This window comes from Oncorhynchus tshawytscha, linkage group LG26, assembly GCF_018296145.1.
Source record: "Oncorhynchus tshawytscha isolate Ot180627B linkage group LG26, Otsh_v2.0, whole genome shotgun sequence".
Taxonomy (NCBI): Eukaryota; Metazoa; Chordata; class Actinopteri; order Salmoniformes; family Salmonidae; genus Oncorhynchus; species Oncorhynchus tshawytscha.
Window position 1 is genome coordinate 6010166 of NC_056454.1, and position 23240 is coordinate 6033405.

Below are 23240 nucleotides of genomic sequence, written 5' to 3' on the forward strand. Positions count from 1 at the left end.
ATAATGCAATATAAACTCAACAAAAAATAAAACGTCCTCTCACTGTCAACTGCGTGTATTTTCAGCAAACTTCACGTGTAAATATTTGTACGAACATAACAAGATTCAATAACTGAGACATAAAATGAACAAGTTCCACAGACATGTGACAAACAGAAATGGAATAATGTGTCCCTGAACAAAGGGGGGATAAAAATCAAAAGTAACCGTAAGTATCTGGTGTGGTCACCAGCTGCATTAAGAACTACAGTGCATCTCTTCCTCATGGACTGCACCAAATTTGCAAGTTCGTGCTGTGACCCTCTTCCACCAAGGCACCTGCAAGTTCCTGGACGTTTCTGGGTGGAATTGCCCAAGTCCTCACCCTCCGATCCAACAGGTCCCAGACGTGCTAAATGGGATTGAGATCCGTGGCTCTTCACTGGCCATGGCAGAACACTGACATTCCTGTCTTGCAGGAAATCACGCACAGAACGAGCAGTATAGTTAGTGGCATTGTCATGCTGGAGGGTCATGTCAGGATGAGCCTGCAGGAAGGGTACCACATTAGGGAGGAGGATGTCTTCCCTGTAATGCACAGCGTTGAGATTGCCTGCAATAACGACAAGCTCAGTCCGATGATGCTATGACACACCGCCCCAGACCATGACGGACACTCCACCTCCAAATCGATCCAGCTTCAGAGTACAGGCCTTGCGAATCCGACCATCACCCCTGGCGAGACAAAACCGCGGCTCATCAGTGAGGAGCACTTTTTGCCAGTCCTGTCTGGTCCAGTGACGGTGGGTTTGTGCCCATAGGCGACGTTGTTGCCGGTGATGTCTGGTGAGGACCTGCCTTACAACAGGACTACAAGCCCTCAGTCCAGCCTCTCTCAGCCTATTGCGGATAGTCTGAGCACTGATGGAGGGATTGTGCGTTCCTGGTAAAACTCGGGAAGTTGTTGTTGCCATCCTATACCTGTCCCGCAGGTGTGATGTTTGGATGTACCGATCCTGTGCAGGTGTTGTTACACATGGTCAGCCACTGCGAGGATGATCAGCTGTCCGCCCTGCCTCCCTGTAGCGCTGTCTTAGGCATCTCACAGTACGGACATTGCAATTTCTTGCCCTGGCCACATCTGCAGTCCTCATTTGTCCTTGCAGCATGCCTAAGGCACGATCAAGCAGATGAGCATCTTTCTTTTGGTGTATTTCAGAGTCAGTAGAAAGGCCTCTTTAGTGTCCTACATTTACATAACTGTGACCTTAATTACCTGCCATCTGTAAGCTGTTAATGTCTTAACAACCGTTCCACAGGTGAATGTTCATTAATTGTTTATGGGAAATGGGAAACAGTGTTTAAACCCTTTACAATGAAGATCTGTGAAGTTTTTTGGATGTTTATGAATTATCTTTGAAAGACAGGATCCTGAAAAAGATACGTTTCTTTTTTTGTCTAAATATATGTCATGACAGTTATGATCATATTATAACAGGTTATGACAAGTTATGTCAGCAGTTAAGACATGATTATGACCGTGTCATAACCTGTTATGACGCTGGGTGTCAAGTAAAGCGTTACTGGAACATCCACTGCATGAATCACCATACAATATGTGCTTTGAAATTAAGTTGAATTAAAACAATTTATAGATTTTACAGTGTATTGCAAATTGTCAATAAAAAGTTTTGTGAAAGCTCTATTTGCCAAATCCCAAACTGATTCCTTGCCCCTATGCTTAACTTTACCACAACAGAATAATGTAAAGTGGAGGATAGCCAAGTGATACACGAGAGATCCTTTTGGGATCAGTGTTACAGTCTCACCTGGAATGCAGGGGGCTCCTTGAATCGTGTGTCGACTATCTTCCTTGTCTCAGGCCCTCCAAAATCCATGCCTTCCTCCAGTGGGCTGAGGTACTCTTCATCAGATGTGATAGGGCTGTTGATGTCCCTAAGAACACCCAGGTTCCCCTGCGGCTCCTGCATGGGCTCTGTTGAATATACATTATAATAAGATGATGTACTTTATTCCATGTTGTGATCGCAGTATCCAAAGGTGAACAAGGCTTTAATTGTTTTATGTCATTAAAACCTCTTAAAGCTAGGAGGCACTATTTTCATTTTTGGAAAAATAACGTTCCCAAAGTAAACAGGCTATTCCTCAGGACCAGATGTTAGAATATGCATATAATTGACAGCTTAGGATGGAAAACACTCTAAAGTTTCCAAAACTGTAAAAATATTGTCTGTGAGTATAACAGAACTGATATTGCAGGCGAAAGCCTGAGAAAAATCCAATCAGGAAGTGACTCTTATTTTGAAACCTCTGCGTTCCTATGCATCCCTTTTGACCATTGAAAGGGATATGAACCAGATTACATTTTTCTATGGCTTCCCTAATGTGTCTACAGTCACTAGACATAGTTTCAGGCTTTTATTTTGAAAAATGTGCGCCGAACGACAACATTGCGTCAGTGGTTAGGTGGGGGCTCTCAGAGTGATTTGTGTGTAATAGACAAAGGCGGACATTTTTCCTCTCGCTCCTACTGAGAAGCCAATTCTCCCGGTTGATATATTATCGAATAGATATTTGAAAAACACCTTGAGGATTGATTATAAAAAACGTTTGCTATGTTTCTGTCGATATTATGGATCTAATTTGTATTTTTTTTCCCGGCGTTGTCGTGACCGCAACTTCCGGTGGATTTCTCAACAAAACCTGAACAAGAAAAAGGTATTTCTGCTATAAAAAGGTATTTCGGCTATAAGGTATTTCGGCTATAAAAATAATCTTTATGAAACAAAATGAACATTTGCTGTCTAACTGGGAGTCTCGTGAGTGAAAACATCTGAAGCTCATCAAAGGTAAACGATTTAATTTGATTGCTTTTCTGATTTTCGTGACCAAGCTTCCTGCTGCTAGCTGGACATAATGCTATGCTAGGCTATCGATAAACTTACACAATGCTTGTCTTGCTTTGGCTGTAAAGCATAATTTCAAAATCTGAGATGACAGGGTGATTAACAAAAGGCTAAGCTGTGTTTCACTACATTTCACTTGTGATTTCATGAATATTAATATTTTCTAGTAAGATTATTTGTCCGTTGCGTTATGCTAATTAGTGTAGTTGATGACAATTCTCCCGGATCCGGGAGGGGTAGTTTTAAGAAGTGAATAAATACGGAATCCATTTAAAAAAAATCTATATATGTGACTCATTTCAGGAAACTAGGTGTATGTCGTATGTCCTTACTTCCCAGGAGAGCCATTTGAATGTAAACTTTTCCTTTTAATAAAAATGTTTTTTGGGGGCAGAAATGCCTTCTGGAACATGTGGACTTTCATGTGCCTTAATAACGAACTTGTATGCTATCTCTTAATAGGATAAAAATTGTTAAATTATGAGCCTAGTTGGTTTAGCCACGGAAAAAGTCAGAAACCTTTCCCCTTTCCATGATTGGCTGAGATAATGGGTGGGCTGGACATGCCGAGAGATGTGTTCGGATTGGTCTGCCATGTAGCACGCTTCTGTCTATAACGTGAGCTGGTCGGTATGTGTAGGTAATATTTTCTAACACAGCTTTTTTAAAGATATCACTTACGAGAACTGCAAAAGTGTTGCTCTCCACTTTCTGGGGGACTGAGTTTTGAAATCAGTGGAATGCCCAGTGGAAATATGAGTATGATAGCTAAGGAAATTCTGCTGTTTTATTGCAAATATGCAGAGGGAGTTGAAAAGAAAACACACAGAAGGCTATTGTACAAAACACCTGTCTCTGGATTACATCTTCAAACTAAGGGCAACCATGGCATCCGTGACAGAGGGAGAAGCGTCCATCCATGTAACGGATAAGATAGGCTAGCTAGCTACATTTTTAGATATTACACATTTGTAATTTTGTCAGAAAGTCATTTACATTTCAAGTTTAAGCTTACTGTTAGCTATCTGGCTAACGTTAGCTGGCTGGCTCACTAGCTAATGTTTCGTGTGTGATCTGTGTAGTAATTTTATTCATATCTCAGAGTAAATTGCATTGCTAGTTATAGCATTGAACCTGGTTTGTTAGCTACCTGCAGATTCATGCAGGGTAGTAACGTTATGAGTTGGGATCATGGTTCATTGTTTAACTAGCTAGATACATGTCGAAACAAAAGACTTCACTATGCAAGTTACCATTTCAATAGAATGTTCATGATGTCACTCTGACAACTGTTGATAAACAAACCTGAGTAAATTCGATATTGCTATCTACTCTGATTTCAGAGCACTCTCTTATTTTTTAAAGAAATGATACCAGTGTGTAGTAGTAGTAAACACAGAAAGGTTGTGATTGAAGCTCATCCTCCATCTCTCTCTCTCCATATTTGTAACGAGGCGAGTGACTGGTTGCCGGGAAGTCAGGCGCAGGAAAGCAGAGATGGGTGATAACAGGAGAACTTTAATATATACCCTGGCCCAAAGGGACAGGTGAGGCAGCACAAAGCACAACCACGGTAACATGAACCGGATTAAACAAAACAAACAAACCTAGGTTAGAAACAAACCTAGCGCAAGCCAAGGGGGAAGCTGTAACCTGTAACTAACCTTGTTCAGTCTCCTCAGGACTTTAAATGGCCCCACAAACCGCGGCCCCAGCTTCTGGCAGGGCAGGCGGAGGGGCGTGTTTCGGGTCGAGAGCCAGACCCGGTCCCCAGGTGCGAACACCGGGGCCTCACTGCTGTGACGGTCTGTGCTGGCCTTCTGGCGCAGCACGGCCCGCTGGAGGTGTACATGGGTGGCGTCCCAGGTCTCTTCCTCGCGCCTGAACCAGTTGTCCACAGCAGGAGCCTCGGTCTGACTCTGATGCCTAGGCACCAGAACTGGCTGGTACCCTAGTACGCACTGGAAGGGTGAGAGGTTGGTGCAGGAGTGGCAGAGCCGGTCCTCCCCTGGCCGGTCCTGACAATAAGACCGCAGAAACCTACCCACATCCTGGTTCACTCTTTCCACCTGCCCATTAATCTTGGGGTGAAAACCCGAGGTAAGGCTGATCGAGACCCACAGACGTTCCATGAATGCCCTCCAGACCCTCGAAGTGAACTGGGGACCCCGATCAGACACTATATCCTCAGGCACCCCGTAGTGCCGGAAGACAAATGTAAACAAGGCCTCCGTAGTCTGTAGGGCAGTAGGGAGACCGGGCAGAGGGAGAAGACAGGACTTGAAAAAATGGTCCACAGCGACCAGGATAGTGGTGTTACCCTGTGAGGGAGGAAGATCGGTGAGAAAATCAACCGACAGATGCAACCAAGGCCGTTGTGGAACGGGTAAGGGGTGTAGCTTACTTCTGGGCAAGTGCCTAGGAGCCTTACACTGGGCACATACTGAGCAGGAGGAAACATAAACCTTCACGTCCTTTGCCAAGGTGGGCCACCAGTACTTCCCACTCAGACAGCACACCGTCCGACCGATGCCTGGATGACCAGAGGAAGGTGACATGTGGGCCCAATAGATCAACCGGTCACAGAAAGTAGACGGAATGTACAGACGCCCAGCGGGACACTGGAGGGGAGAGGGCTCTGCACTTAACGCCCACTCAATGTCCGCATCCAGCTCCCATACTACCGGCGCCACCAGGCAGAAGGCCGGGAGTATTGGGGTGGGATCCATGGGCCGCTCCTCTGTGTCATACAGCCGGGACAGTGCTTCTGCCTTAACATTCTGGGATCCTGGTCTGAAATAAAGGGTGAAAACAAAACGGGTTAACATCATGGCCCACCTTGCCTGACGAGGATTCAGTCTCCTCACTGCCCGGATGTACTCCAGGTTGCAGTGGTCAGTCCAGATGAGAAAAGGGTGTTGAGCCCCTTCAAGCCAATGTCTCCACTCCTTCAAGGCCTTGACCACAGCCAACAGCTCCCGGTCCCCCACATCATAGTTTTGCTTCGCCGGGCTGAGCTTCTTCGAGAAAAACATCACCAATCTGGGCTTTATGGGAGAGTGGCCAGATGGAAGCCACTCCTGAGAAGGCACATGACAGCACGTCTGGTGTTTGCAAAAAGGCACGTGAAAGACTCAGAGCATAAGGCAAAAGATTCTGTGGTCGGATGAGACAAAAATTTTACTCTTTTGCCTGAATGCAAAGTGTTATTTCTGAAAAAAAACAGGCACAGCTCTTCACCCATCTAACACAATCCCTACTGTGAAGCATGGTAGTGGCAGCATCATGCTATGGGGATGCTTTTCAGTGGCAGGGACTGTGAGACTGTTAGGATAGAGGGAACAATGAATGGAGCCAAATACAGGCAAAGTCCTAATGAGAACCTGCTTCAGGTTGGAAATGACCTTAGACTGAGGCAAAGATTTACGTACCAACAGGACAATGACCCCAAGATTACAGACAAATCAACGCTAGAATGGCTTCAGAACAAGAATGTGAAAGTCCTTGAGTGGCCCAGTCAAAGCCCAGACTTGAATCCCATTGAAAATCTGTGGAAAGGCTTGAAGATTTCTGTTCACTGCCACTCCCGATATAATTTAACAGAGCTTGAGAAAATCTGCAATGAAGAATGGGAGAAAATCCCCAATTCCAGATGTGCAAAGCTGATAAAGACACACCCAAAACTGTAATGTGGTGCGTGCTGGTGGTAGGGAAGTCAGGCGCAGGAGAACGAACTTGGTTCAATAATAAACTGAGTATTTAATGAAAGCTCACAAACTCCAAAAACCAACATATACAAAATAAAGAAAAGTGGGTAAATAAAACCTGTCGCACAGCATAACAGACATAGCACCTATACATACAACAAACAATCACCGACAAAGACATGAGGTAAAAGAGAGGGTTAAATACACAACATGTAATGATGGGATTGAAACCAGGTGTGATGTGAGACAAGACAAAACCAATGTAAAATTAAAAATGGATCAGCGATGGCTAGAAGGTCGGTGACATCGCCCGCCGAACACCGCCCAAACAAGGAGAGGGACCAACTTCAGCGGAAGTCGTGACACAAAACGACTCAACATTGTAATCATCGACAAAGGTGATTCTACAAATTAAATACTTTTAATTTCATGTTTTCACTTTCTCATTCTGGGGGATTGTTTGGAAATGGGTGAGAAAAAAAGCTAAATAATCCATTTTAAATTCATCCTGTAACACAACATAATGTGAAATAATTCAAGGTGTATGAATACTTTCTGAAGGCACTGTACTGCATGTGAATTAGTATCCATGGTGATATTGTAAAGAATAGATGCTTTGAAAAGGTCTCCTCCCTACAGCTACATTACAGTATACTAACACACTAAAATTTGATTTGATTTGATACATGTGACTTGAATGGCTGTGATGTTACATCTAAAAAAGAGAACTGATAGGAAGATAGGAAGCAATGGCAAACAATCAAGTAAATGTGTAATGATGAGTAAATCATTTGTACTTAACTCTTTTTAATATTCTGTCCCACTATATAATAACATTTATTTATTAGCACTTATAAATTATTTATAAACTATTGTGGTTTGAGATCTTCACTGAGTGTGAGCTAACGTTAGCTAATGCTGTCACCTCAGTTGCTAACCTTAACCTGGCTAGCACTATGCATCTAGCTAACTAATAACTCACTGTACAGCTGATGTGGATGACATGGGTGGAAAGACCACAACAAATCTTATTCTCTTCAATATGGGTTCTATGCTGGGGCCATACGTCAAATCAACTGCCCCAAAATGAGAGTTACAAAGAACATGAATGTGGTGCTGACTGATGATTGGCCAACACTATTGCCAATCACCCCACACACGGGACATAAAAAGGGTATATCTGCATTCACAACACTATTAATAAATAGTAATTGTATTAATTGTAAACATGTATAAATACAGTAAGGCTTATAAGCATTTCAATTCATAAGTATGACATGTCTTAAAAAATTACTTGTATCAGTGTTTATAGTAACTTCACGGATAACTTTATCTCTGCCTCATATTACTGAACAGCTGAAATGTAAAAAAATCCCTACAAATATTTATTGATGGATAGACAACTGTCTCTGTCAGCTGTTGCACAAGGACACAGTCCCCATATATTGGACTGGAGCAAGAACAATCAGTGTTTTGTGTGATGATGTAGGCTAATCTTTATAGTTGCTGCCATATCATATCTACAAGCCAGAGTTACTGAAAAAATTATATAACTCCCACTTGAGTTTTGCATTGGGGCATAAAACAATCTGTGTTTTAACTACATACCGGCACTACCAACTGCTATTGCGCTACTAAATTATCGTGCAATTACCGCATGAGTAGGCTACCAAGCTTCTCCACCTCTGGGCAGCAGAACGTTCTAGGCAGCCCAAGAATGTTTACCCAGACCAGTAACCAGGGTCTGACAATGTGCAAGTTTGTTTTGCACCGCCCAGAGCACTATTTTTCCTTTCGTCGTTTGTCAACTACTACTTTAGACTATCTTTTATTTGTGATGATAATCTTCCTAGATATTATACTGCCATATCGTAGCGAGAGTTGCTGGAAAAAGAAATAGTCAATCTTTGCAATCATAATGAGAAAATAATCGCTGCCTCTATGTGTCTTGCTTGTGTTGAACCAGAATTTGGCGTGAGTGGAGACGTTGAACATCTCCTGTACAGCCAGATTCTGATTCAGTGTTTGATATGCTTGGCTAAATTACTGTTACAACAGACAACAACATTTGTACAAAAATGTCGATCATATCTTTTGTGTACAGCAGGATAGCTGCATGTAGCCTAACACCCCAACTGAAAAAATAAATCACGCTTGAGGCATGGAATGCATAGTTCAAACATGTCAACCATACTGTATCTTTAGTGTACAACATTAAGTTTCCACTCCATGTCAATGAGGGGGGAGCGGCAGTGGGAGCACTCAAGAGAAGCTAAATAGGCAACAGAGTGGGCAGCAGCTATGTCTGCGCAATCTCCATATCAATAGTCACAGCAAGTCGGGGTTCCAAAAAATGGTGTCAGCCTTCTCTTCTGATCCAATTTCGCTCTGGTATTGCTCAGCCACAAGCTCTGGGCATGCTCTGCCTTTTTCCTTTACTTCATGACTATTCTTTAGGCCTATTCAGTTTGAATTATTTAGCCAACCCCACCCACCGTAGCCTATATCTAGTTTATATTATTCTTTCTAACATTAGAATATGTAGTTCCTATTTTGAAGGAGTTCAAATGTATTAAGACGTCTAAAAGCTTAATTACACAGCTTAATTACTAAAAGCTTAATTACACAAAGGAATATTAGTGGGAATATAGCCATATAATAAACAAGAGAAAGGAGAATTTAATATATTTGAAAAACAAAAAAATGTAAAATACATTGAGATGAAGCTGGTATTTTTTAAATTTCTTACTTTGTCTATTATGCAATTTTGTGGGGGGGTTGGAGAAAGAAAACAAGGTAAGCGGCTGGTATGGTTCAATAAACTTAGTGAACTATTTACAGAAATTATATACAAAATAATACATATAGTAGGAAATCAGCCTGTAATTTTAGAATGAACAACTGCAACCCGTTTTGACTACTAATTCATATGCACATCAGAAACTGTTCTTTAGAGCTTGCAACCTCATGTCCAACATGAAAAGTGTGTTTAGAGCTCCATCTACATTCATTCCACCTGGGCCTATTAATCCAGCTGTGGATACTTACACTCTAAAAATTAGGGGTCCAACAAGGGTTCCTCTAAGATCCTCAAAGTTCTTCGAAGAACCTTAGGGTTCTTGGCACTGAACATTTCCCCCAAAAGGTTCTTCCAAGAACCCATAGAAGGTGAGGTTCATCGAGGATCTCCTTCGTTGGTGGGGGTTCTTGCAGGAACCTAATTGCCCAACTGAAACATTTGCATTTGAATTTGAAAGGACAGCAGGTGCAGGCACTTAACTGGAAAATATAAAGCTCTCCTCAATTTAAGGTAAGGTTTGTAACATGTATCATATTTAAATGAATATTGTTTTTATCTTTTCATATTTGTGCAAATCTTTCGAAAACAGAAAATGGAAACAATTCAATGGATATCAATCAACAAAGAGGTAATAAGAGAATGTTGAAGGCTAGCTGTATTGGGTTTAGATGACTGAACTGCTCACTTTTGTGTCTGTGTCTGCAGGTATACAGACAGGGGGTACACAAGGTATGTCTATTGGAATTTTTATGTAATGCAGATCACATGTACCATCCTCCTCCCTTACCACTTCAATGAATATCCCATAGGCCTCTACATTATGGACAAGGTATGTGTATGAAAACCATTATCAAAACTGTTTTTTTTTTCATTTACATTTACCACAAAAATCAAGGTATGAATACTGTTGTGTGCATGTTTTGTTAATCATCTGTATAATTACTATTTTTTGGATTCATAGACTTCCCCCTCCCTACACCTCTGATGAATATAACAGGAAATCTGTTCGATCACCATGCACTGCAAAATTCATTCTGGCTATGGATACGGAAAACATCAACACTTTAACGCCAGAGGATATACCCATTCGACTTGGGTCTCTGCTGCAAGTTTACCTCATATTTAGATGTTTCTTTGTTACGAAAATCATAATAAACACTGACACCTAAAATATTGTGTTATTACTGTTATTAATATATAGACAGGTAGACAGGTAACTCTTTAGCCACAATATAGCAGGGATTGTAAAGCCATAACATATATGTTTTTCCAGCAGCAGACTCTGATTGATAATGTCAAGACACACACCGAAGTCTAACAAAATAGCCCCCACAATCTTTTTATCATAAATTTCTCTCAGCCAATCATCAGTAATTTGTGTAAATGCTATGCTTGTTTAATGTTCTTCTCTATTAGTGTGCTGGAAGTCTGTTATATGCATATTATTATTAATATTAATAAGGGAGGGGGGAGGGATAGTTAAAAAATGTACCCCAAACGGTTATTCAAAATGTTATTTGAGGATCCATTAAAAGGGGTTATTTGAAGAACTTATAGTAGTTCCCCCATAGTTTCAATTGGAAGAACCCCTAAATGATACTCCAGGAACCTTTTCTTTTTAGAGTGTACTACAGACTGGCGCGTAAAGACATATCCAAGCTAGAAGCCTCTATTCCCTATGTCAGGAATAACTTTACCCACTCTGAGAAACAAGCCCTTAAATCTCCAGAATGACACCTATATATTAGTCCGCCTAGCAAACAAGGGCAGTGTTACTGTAGAAGACTACACTATCTATAAGACTGAAGTACACAATCACCTGAACGTACAGACGTTACACGAGACTCACTACAAACACCACTAAACAGCTTTTGGCTGTAATGAACAGACTGTCACCGAGGGCATTGGTGATATCACCAAAGGAGAACACAGATTATTGGTGAGTAAAAGCAGTTCCACACTGGTAATCTGCAGTCCCTACAAGACTGTTTAATAATCTAAATCCCCATACGGACAGGACAAATCTTCTTCGTGATATCAGACCAGGTTTGGCTGAAGACACAAAGATTTCTGCTCAGCTCCAAATGCCTTGAATCATAAATATGCCCCTAAGTATTGTGACACTTTTGTTTACCAAAAACCCCACAATTATATATTAGTTAAGCGCTAATAAAAACAACTCTGCACATCATTATTGTCCAAATAATCTGTGCTCACCTCTGAAATGTTTTGCGCAGTAGGTGGCTTTTGACAGTAGGTAGCTTGAAGTCTTTGAAATAGCCTAATCAGTCTGCGTCAGTCTGCGCAGAATAGTAAGGTAGTAATCGTTTATTATTATTTTGTTACTGCTACTATTGCATGAGGATATAAAACTGCCACAGCAAGTTGATCCCTGCAATGCAAGGATTTATTTTGTAACCTGTCCGCCAAATCCATAATCCATTAAGCACGGTTCTCCGTCTCAAGCGAGGGTGCTTTCAAATCAAGAATTTGTACTTTGCCTTATCATCAAATTAATAGGCTGTCATCGGCTCTATTGAAAATCGGGTAGTTAGCTTCCTCATGTTTCAGTAAACCATCAGTCAAGTGTCATCATGAAAGTTTACTGTCTCTTCATTTTTTTGGGCGATTACATGTATTTTTTCCTGTTATTGTGAACTGTACTCAAAAACAATTGATGGCCTATCACAAACCTCTTTGTATGCGATTCTGGTAGGATAATGACAGCATGTTGTTCGCAGCATAAACCAGTCCATTATCTCTGAAGTTCATACATTTATTGGTGATAGATACTTTAACTTTATGTTCAGCCTACTGTTAAAGTACTCACATAGGCTACCTCTCCTCCAGAGCGTGAGATAACTAGATATACCACTGAGTGCGGTATAAGCAATTCCCTTATGATATCATGTTACCTCCCTAGATTTGTATTTGTATTTATTATGGATCCCCTACTCTACCTGGGTTCCAGCTAAATTAAGGCAGCTATTCAATTTTAAAAACATTACAGTACATTCACAGCACATTAAGTGTGCGCCCTCAGGCCGCTACTACCACATATGTACAACACAAAATCCATGTGTACATGTGTGTAGAGTGCATATGTTATTGTGTGCTTGTATGCATGTGTCTGTGCCTGTTTGTGTTGCTTCACAGCCCCGCTGTTCCATAAGGTGTATTTTTTTCTGTTTTTTAAATCAAATTTTACTCCTTGCATGAGTTACTTATTGTGGAATAGAGATCCATGTAGTCATGGCTATATGTAGTACTGTGCGCTTCCCATAGTATTTTCTGTACTTGGGGACTGTGAAGAGACCTCTGGTGGCATGTCTTGTGGGGTATGCATGGGTATCTGACCTGTGTGCCGGTAGTTCAAACAGACAGCTCGGTGCATTCAACATGTCAATACCTCTCACAAATACAAGTAGTGATGAAGTCAATCTCTCCTCCATGCATGCATATTATAAATGTTAGCTCTCTATGTACATCTAAGGGTCAGCCATTTAGACACCTCAACATGCTCAATTTCCACATTATTCATTACAAGATTTAGTTGAGACTTAGGGTTTAGTGAATGATTTGTCCCAAATACAATGCTTTTCGTTTTGGAAATATTTAGAAATAACTTTTTCCTTCCCACCCATTCTGATACTAACTGCAGCTCTTTGTTAGTGTTGCAGTCATTTCAGTTGATGTAGGCACATATGTGTATAGTGTTGCGTTATCTGCATATATAGACACACTTCCTTTACTCAAAAAGCATATCGTAAGTAAATATTGAAAAAGGTAAGGGGCCTAGACAGTCGAGTTGTGATGTATGTTTTGTCCTACATACTGTATATACATATTTTTATCCCAGCCCCCACCGACGCAGGATGCCTTTTGCCTTTTGGTAGGTCGTCGTTGTAAATAAAAATGTGTTAACTAACTTGTCTAGTTAAATAAATGTTAAAAACATTTTTTTTAAGACAAGCTGCCCTGGGGAATTCCTGATTCTACCTGGATTATGTTGGAAAGGCATCCATCCATTAAAGAACACCCTCTGTGTTCTGTTAGACAGGTAACTCTTTATCCACAATATAGCAGGGAGTGTAAAGCCATAACATATATGTTTTTCCAGCAGCAGACTCTGATCGATAATGTCAAGACACACACCGAAGTCTAACAAAATAGCCCCCACAATCTTTTTATCATAAATTTCTCTCAGCCAATCATCAGTAATTTGTGTAAATGCTATGCTTGTTTAATGTTCTTCTCTATTAGTGTGCTGGAAGTCTGTTGTCAATTTGTTTACTGCAGAATAGCATTGTATCTGGTCAAACACAATTTTTCAATTTTTTCCCTTTAGTAAGGGTTGGTAACGGGCTGATTGGTCGGCTATTTGAGCCAATAAAAGTGGCTTTATTATTCTTGGGTAGAGGAATTACTTTTGCTGCCCTCCAGGTTTGAGGGCACAGACTTTCTAGTAGGCTTAAATTGAAGATATGGCAAATAGGAGTGGAAATATCATCTGCTATTATCCTCAGTCAATTTCTGTTTTCAGACCCTGACCCTGGTGTCATTGTTGATAGACCACAATATTTTTTTCACTTCTTCCACACTCACTTTACAGAATTCAAAATTAATGTTTGTCTTTCATAATTTTGGTCAGATATACTTGGATGTGTAGTGTCAGCATTTGTTGCTGGCATTTCATGCCTAAATTTGCTGATTTTGCCAATGAAATATAATGTAAGTAGTTGGCAATATCAGTTAGTTTTGTGATGAATGAGCGATCTGTTTCAATCAATTATGGAGCGAGTTCATTTAAAGTGCTCCAAAGCTTTTTACTGTCATCTTTATCTTTGTTTCAAAGTGTAGTTTATCCTTCTTTTTATTCAGGTTAATTTGCAGTACCTTTGCCAATTGGTTGTGCAATTTATTTTGCTTCATCCCTGTCAACCAAACAATTGTTCAATTCCTCATCAATCCAAACGGATTTAACAGTTTTCGTAAATGGGATAAGCAATTTCATAAATGTGTCAAGTACAGCGTCTGTTTTTCTTCTCATTACACACCAAGGACAACAAATATTCTTCACATCCGTGACATAGGAATCACTACAAAACGTATTGTATGACCTCTTATACAGTATATTAGAATCAGCCTTTGGAACTTTGGTCTTCCTAGATATGGCTAGTAAACTCAGCAAAAAAAGAAACGTCCTCTCACTGTCAACTGCATTTATTTTCAGCAAATTTAACATGTGTAAATATTTGTATGAATATGACAAGATTCAACAACTGAGACAAACTGAACAAGTTCCACAGACATGTGACTAACAGAAATGGAATAATGTGTCCCTGAACAAAGGGGGTGGGGTCAAATGTAACAGTCAGTATCCGGTGTGGCCACCAGCTGCATTAAATACTGCAGTGCATCTCCTCCTCATGGACTGCACCAGATTTGCCAGTTCTTGCTGTGAGATGTTACCCCACTCTTCCACAAAGGCACCTGTAAGTTCCTGGACATTTCTGGGGGGAATTGGCCTAGCCCTCACCCTCCAATCCAACAGGTCCCAGACGTGCTCAGTGAGATTTAGATCCGGGCTCTTTGCTGGCCATGGCAGAACACTGACATTCCTGTCTTGCAGGAAATCACGCACAGAACGAGCAGTATGGCTGGTGGCATTGTCATGCTAGAGGGTCATGTCAGGATGAGCCTTCAGGAAGGGTACCACATGAGGGAGGAGGATGTCTTCCCTGTAATGCACAGCGTTGAGATTGCCTGCAATGACAACAAGCTCAGTCTGATGATGCTGTGACACACCGCCCCAGACCATGACGAACCCTCCACCTCTAAATCAATCCCGCTCCAGAGTACAGGCCTCGGTGTAACGCTCATTCCTTTGACGATAACCACGAATCTGATCATCACCCCTGGTGAGACAAAACCGCGACTGGTCAGTGAAGAGCACTTCCGGTGATGTCTGGTGAGGACCTGCCTTACAACAGGCTTACAAGCCCTCAGTCCAGCTTTTCTCAGCCTATTGCCGACAGTCAGAGCACTGATGGAGGAATTGTGTGTTCCTGGTGTAACTCGGGCAGTTGTTGTTGCCATCCTGTACCTGTCCCGCAGGTGTGATGTTCGGATGAACCGATCCTGTACAGGTGTTGTTGCACGTGGTCTGCCACAGCGAGGATGATCAGCTGTCTGTCCTGTCTCCCTGTTGTTCTGTCTTAGGCGTCTCAGTACAGACATTGCAATTTCTTGCCCTGGCCACATCTGCAGTCCTCATGCCTCCTTGCAGCATACCTAAGGCACATTCACGCAGATGAACATGGACCTTGGGCATCTTTCTTTTGGTGTATTTCAGAGTCAGTAGAAAGGCCTCTTTAGTGTCCTAAGTTTTTATAACTATGACCTTAATTGCATACCATCTGCAAGCTTTGTTTAAACCCTTTACAATGAAGATCTGTGAAGTTGTTTGGAGTTTTACAAATTACCTTTGAAAGACAAGGTCCTGAAAAAGGGATGTTTCTTTTTTTGCTGAGTTTATATTGTAATCACTACATCCGATGGATTTGGATACTGCTTTCAAGCTCATTTCAGCAGCATTAGTAAAGATGTGATCACTGATAATTTCATTAATGTGCTGTTTGTAACTACCTTGGTAGGTTGACTGGTTGCACTTGTTACAGTTTGAAGCTTTCTCTTGAGTGGGCAGCCAGTCAATATATAAATCATCCAGAAAATATACCTCTCTGTTGGCATCACATGTTATCCAGATACTGACTGTTTGCACTTGGTGGTCTATAGCAGCTTCCCACCAGATTGGGCTTTAGGTGAGGCAGATGAACCTGTATTCATATTTATTCAAAAGTATTTACATGAAATCCTCTCTAAGCTTTACAGGAATGTGGTTCTGAATATAAATTGCAACACCTCCACCTTTGGCGTTTCTGTATTTTCATAACCATGTATTGCTACCATTGTATCATAAAAGGTATTATCTATGTGAGTTTCAGAGACAGAATATGAATGCCATCTGTTACTAGCAAATTATTGATTTAATGAACCTTGTTTCTTAAGCTACATATGTTAACGCGGGCTATTTTAACACTTTTCTGGGATGCTTGATTGTTTTTATTGCTTTACTGGGAAGCTTAGCAGAGGTAGACATGCTCAGGTTATTTATGTTAGTGCATGGTGAGCTGCATACAGTTGACTTCCTGCTAGGGTACACATCTCAGTGCTAACAGTATAATTCTGGTTCATAGGCACATGATTACTGCATTCAATAGCTGTAGGATCAGCAGAGGCATTCAGGGCAGTAAGAGGGACATAAATTAGGTTACTTACATTGCATCTTCCAGCACCCCTGGGATAATGCACATTTGCTGAATCATTATGACAACTTGGCGACATAATGGTAAGGATTAAATGAGCTTGGCTTGGGTAGTTGAAGATTGAAGATGGAGCCGAAGGGGATGGCTACCCTTTTATGGGCTCCTAACCAACCGTGATATTTTGTTAATTTATCACATTGTTTTTAACTTATTTTCTACATGTTTACAATGTTGCTGCTACCATCTCTTATGACCGAAAAGAGCTTCTGGACATCAGATCACTCACCTTGAACTGGACAAATAATTTTTCTTTAATGAGTCGGACGAGAGGGAAAAAGAGACGGAGATATCGCGGAAGGAGGTCGGGGTACCTTGTAAGGATCCGGCGATGAGTGGCTAATCTGCCTTTACAATCGGTACTATTGGCCAACATACAATCATTGGATAATAAAGTGGACAAACTACAAGCACGTAAATCCTACCAACGGTACATTAAAAACTGTAATATCTTCTGTTTCACCTTGTTGTGGCTGAACGACGACATGAAAAACATACAGCTGGCGGGTTATACACTGTATCGGCAGGAAAGAACAGCAGCCTCTGGTAAGACAAGGGGAGGCAGTCTGTTTATATTTGTAAACAACAGCTGGTGCACGATATCTAAGAAAGTGTCAAGGGTTTGCTCGCCTGAGGTAGAGTGTATTATGATAAGCTGTTGACCACATCTACAAAGAGAGTTTACATCTATATTCTTTGTAGCTGTCTATTTACCACCACAAAATGCTGGGACTAAGACCGTACTCAAAGAGCTGTTGTCACGGCTTTCTTTCTGGGAAGGAGAGGCGGACCATAACGCAGCGTGGTTATAGTTCATGGTTCTTTAATAAGAAAACTCAAACATGAACAAACTACAAAACAATAAACGTGAAAACCGTAACAGTCCTAACTGGTGCATAAAACACAAAGACAGGAAACAATCACCCACAAAATACCCAAAGAATATGGCTGCCTAAATATGATTCCCAATCAGAGACAACGATAAACACCTGCCTCTGATTGAGAACCACTCTAGGCAACCATAGACTTACCTAGACAACTAAACTGAACACAACCCCATAAATCTAATAAACCCCTAGACAAGACAACACAATAAATCACCCATGTCACACCCTGGCCTAAGCAAAATAATAAAGAAAACAAAGATAACTAAGGCCAGGGCGTGACAGCTGTATACAACCATTAGCAAACAGGAAAACACTCACCCACAGGCGGGGATCCTAATGGCAGAGGGACTTTAATGCTGGTCATCTTATATCCGATTTACCTCATTTCTACCAGCATGATAAAGGTGCAACCAGAGGGAAAAAAACTCTAAACCACCTTTACTCCACACACAGAAATGAGTACAAAGCTCTCCCTCACCCTCCATTTGGCAAATCTGACCATAATTCTATCCTCCTGATTCCTGCTTACATGGGAAAAAAAACTGAAGCAGGAAGCACCAGTGACTCAGTCAATAAAAAAGTGGTCAGATGAAGCGGATGCTAAACTACAGGACTGTTTTGCTAGCACAGACTGGAATATGTTCTGTGATTCCTCCGATGGCATTGAGGAGTACACAACATCAGTCACTGGATTCATCAATAAATGCATCGATGACGTCATCCCCACAGTGACTGTACATACATATCCCAACCAGAAGCCATTGATTACAGCCAACTTTCAATGCTTATAAGAAATCCCGCTATGCCCTTCGACGAACCATCAAACAGGCAATGCGTCAATAAGGACAAAGATCGAATTCTAATACACCCGGTCCTACGTTTGTCGGATGTGGCAGGGCCTGCAAACTACTACAGACTACAAAGGGAAGCACAGCCGCGAGAAGCCCGGTGACACGAGCCTACCTACCAGATGAGGTAAATTACTTCTATGCTCGCTTCGAGGCAAGTAATACTGAAGCATGCATGAGAGCATCAGCTGTTCCGGACGACTGTGTGATCATGCTCTCCGCAGCCGATATGAATAAGACCTTTAAACAGGTCAACATTCACAAGGATGCAGGGCCAGACGGATTACCAACTGGAAAGTGTCTTCACTGACATTTTCAACCTCTCCCTGTCTGAGTCTGTAATACCAACATGTTTCAAGCAGACCACCATTGCCCTTGTGCCCAAGAACACTAAGGTAACCTGCGTAAATGACTACCAACCCATAGCACTCACGTCTTTAGCGATGAAGTGCTTTGAAAGGCTGGTCATTGCTCACATCAACACCATTATCCCACAAACTCTAGACCCACTCCAATATACATACCGCCCCAACAGATCCACAGATGATGAAATCTCTATTGCACTCCACATTGCCCTTTCACACCTGGATAAAATGAACACCTACACTACCGTTCAAAAGTTTTGGGTCACTTAGAAATGTCCTTGTTTTTGAAAGATTTTTTTTTTTGTCAGAAATACAGTGTAGACATTAATGTTGTAAATAACTATTGAGGCAGATTTTAAATGGAAAATCTACATAGTCGTACAGGCCCATTATCAGAAACCATCACTTATGTCTTCCAATGGCACGTTGTGCTAGCTAATCCAAGTTCATCATTTTAAAAGGCTAATTGGTCTTTAGAACACCCTTTTGCAATTATGTTAGCACAGCCGAAAACTTGTTCTGATTAATAAAACTGGCCTTCTTAGTCTAGCTGAGTATCTGGAGTGTCAGCATTTGTGGATTCGATTACAGGCTCAAAATGGCCAGAAACAAAGACCTTTCTTCTGAAACTAGACAGTTTATTTTTGTTCTGAGAAATGAAGGCTATTCCATGCGAGAAATTGCCAAAAAACAAGATCTCGCACAACACTGTGTACTACTCCCTTCACAGACCAACTCAAACGGGCACTCACCAGAATAGAAAGAGGGGTGGGTGGCCCCGGTGCACAACTGAGCAAGAGGACAAGTACATTAGAGTGTCTAGTTTGAGAAACAGATGCCTCACATGTCCTCAACTGGCAGCTTCATTAAATAGTACCTGCAAAACACCAGTCTCAAGTCAACAGTGAAGAGGCGACTCCAGGATGCTGGCCTTCTAGGCAGAGTTCCTCTGTCCAGTGTCTGTGTTCTTTTGCCCATCTTAATCTTTTCTTTTTATTGGCCAGTCTGAGATATTGCTTTTTCTTTGCAACTCTGCCTAGAAGGCCAGCATCCCGGAGTCGCCTCTTCAAAGTTGACGTGAACTATTCCCCCTCAGGAGACTGAAAAGATTTGGCATGGGTACTCAGATCCTCAAAATGTTATACACCTGGACCATCGAGAACATTCTGACTAGTTGCATCACTACCAGGTATGGCAACTGCTCGGCCTCTGACCACAAGGCACTACAGAGCATACGGCCGAGTACATCACTGGGGTCAAGCTTTCTGCCATCCAGGACCTCTATACCAGGTGGTGTCAGAGGAAGGCCCAAAAAATTGTCAAAGACTCCAGCCACCCGAGTCATAGACTGTACTCTCTGCTACCGCATGGCAAGTGGTACCGGAGCGCCAAGTCTAGGTCCAAGAGGCTTCTAAATAGCTTCTACCCTCATGCCATAAGACTCCTGAACAGCTAAGCTAAATGGCTATTTGCATCCCCCCCTCTTTAATTATCTATGCATAGTCACATTAATAACTCTACCTACATGTACATTTTACCTCAATTACCTCGACTGCCCCCTGCACATTGACTTTGTACTGGTACCCCCTGTATAGCCTCACTATTGTTATTTTACTGCTGCTCTTTAATTATTTGATACTTTTATTTGTTTGTTTTTTTCTTATCTATTTTTGTTTTACTTAGCAGGTATTTTTCTTGTAAGTAAGCATTTCACTGTAAGGTCTACACCTGTTCTATTCTATTCAGCACACATGACAAATATCATTTGATTTGATTTGATTTCAAGTCATTGTCTCAACGCAGCCTTATTATGCTGTGAAAGGATCCAGGAACCCAAATGATTTGGGTGAATCCCATCCTCCTTATAATACGAGCAATTATGCCCGAGCGGCGTCCTGCCGTAGGACTTGAGAACAATTTGCGTTTTTCCCATAATTGAGTTTTGTTTGCTATGCGCAGAATTGCGATATGTTTGTAAGCATAGCCACCTCATTCCTGTAGTCCCCCGCTAGCAAACAATTGCCGCATTGGAACTACGGATTGTCAATATTGTCGTGGGCATGAGAATAATAAACACAGATTCTACAGCGCTGGAAACGTTAGTTAGCTATTCCAGTCGAAGCGGACTCCATTGCAACCTAGCTAGCTAGCTGGCTAGTTGGTAGCAGGTGTTGTCACAGGTATCCGAGTTCTTGAGTTCCAAAGTTTTCGGCGTTGAGTCGGTGTCTCCCAACAGCAGCTTTACCAACAGACAGTGTATGTCCCAGATTTTTCCGATAATGGAGGAGGTAGAACATCAGACTGACGATGCAGCAGAAGAGGGCGTGTGTGGAATTAAACACTACATTGATTCTATTGATGGAAAACTATTGTTTACTTCTTGTGTCTTACACATTTCATTCAACATTTCTTTCTAGATCAGAATCAAGGAAGGCTGTGTAGATAGCAGTATTGAGTCCTGACCTGAGGGCCTACTTGTTTTCTTTCTCCAATCAAATCAACAACAATTATTTTTAAATTTTTATGGCATCCACAGACAGGGCAGCTTCATATCAATGTATTTATCAATTTTCGGGTTTTCAAATATATTCCATTCTCATTTCTCTCGTTTATATTTTGGCTATATTCCCACTAATATTCCTTCATGTAATTAAGCTTTTACATATGCTTTTTTTCTGTCTTCATAATAATAATAATATTTAATTTGTAGTGCACATTACCCACGCTCAATCCACATGTGAAGCTTATTGGTACGACACCATTTTTTTTAATCTGCTCAAATTATTCTGTGCTCCTTGCTCCACACTTGTCCACTTACATGCTCTGGCATTCAAAGGCAGTCGTGCTGTAGGTTATCAAAGAACTGTCAATGAATAATATTTTCAATGGATGGAGTCAGTGAATGAATGGCTGCAGCAACCATTACATTGTCTGACAAGCTGCATAACAAATTAGGCCTAATTATACAAAATAGCAATGACGTTTCATTTTTTTAATAGGTCATTCAAACGAGAAAGTCTTTCAAATTAGATAATTCCAAGGGTCTACGTTATTACATGTTTTCTTGGGCATCCGTATAACTTTCATGAATAAGCATTAAAAAACAATTTATGAACTATTCATTAACAACTATTTACTGTAATTAATTGTAAAAAAAAATATATATAAGCATGATAACCATTTCAATTAAGTAGTAATAATCTCTTATTTATTTAAGTTATTATGCCGAATATTCAATTTGTCAACCTTGGGTGTTTGGGGTGTTTTATGAGACCATAGGGGACTTACAAAATCATGTTCAGTACCAGTCAAAAGTTTGGACACACCTACTCATTCAAGGGTTTTTCTTTATTTTTTACTATTTTCTACATTGTAGAATAATAGTGAAGACATCAATACTAATACATAGCACATATGGAATCATGTAGTAACCAAAAAAGCATCTATTTTATATTTGAGATTCTTCAAAGTAGCCACCCTTTGCCTCGATGACAGCTTTGCATATACTTGGCATTCTCTCAACCAGCTTCCCCTGGATTGCTTTTCCAACCTTCTTGAAGGAGTTCCCACATTGGCTGAGCACTTGTTGGCTGCTTTTCCTTCACTCTGCGGTCCAACTCATCCCAAACCATCTCTCCATGTTTCTTCCTAGGTTCTGGCCTTTCTAGAGTTTTTCCTAGCCACTGTGCTTCTACATCTGCATTGCATGCCGTTTGGGGTTTTAAGCTGGTTTCTGTACAGCACCTTGTGACATCGGCTCATGTAAAAAGGGCTTTATAAATACATTTTATTGATTGAATTGGGTTGAGGTTGGGTGATTGTGGAGGCCAGGTCAACATTCAGCACTCCATCACTCTCCTTCTTGGTCAAATAGCCCTTACACAGCCTGAAGGTGTGTTGGGTCATTGTCCTGTTGAAAAACAAAAGATAGACCCACTATGCGCAAACCAGAAGGGATGGTGTATCACTGCAGAATGCTGTGGTAGCCATGCTGGTTAAGTGTGCCTTGAATCCTAAATAAATCACAGACAGTGTCACCAGCATGCACCCAGACACCATCACACCTCCTCCTCCATGCTTCACGGTGGGAACCACATATGAGGAGATGATCTGTTCACCTACTCTGCGTCTCAAAAAGACGGCGGTTGGAACCAAACATTTTTAATTTGGGCTCATCAGACCAAAGTACAGATTTCCACTGCTCTAATGTCCATTGCTCATGTTTCTTGGCCCAAGCAAGTCTCTTCTTCTTATTGGTGTCCTTTAGTTGTTGTTTCCTCACAGCAATTCGACCATTGAAGGCCTGATTCACGCAGTCTCCTCTGAACAGTTGATGTTGAGA

At 41.3% G+C, this 23240-nt stretch overlaps 1 protein-coding gene across 1 annotated transcript in view; it reads right to left on the reverse strand.

Annotated features, from left to right (window-relative positions):
- The window catches only part of LOC112224984 (striated muscle preferentially expressed protein kinase-like), a 136790-nt gene that overhangs the window by 86698 nt on the left and 26852 nt on the right, over positions 1–23240 (reverse strand). Inside the window, exons 7-9 of the mRNA XM_042306934.1 lie at positions 5351–5646; positions 4702–4924; positions 1809–1975 (exon numbers count right to left, since the gene is read on the reverse strand). Coding sequence (XP_042162868.1) covers positions 1809–1975; positions 4702–4924; positions 5351–5646 — 686 coding nt within the window. The remainder of the gene's footprint in view (positions 1–1808; positions 1976–4701; positions 4925–5350; positions 5647–23240) is intronic.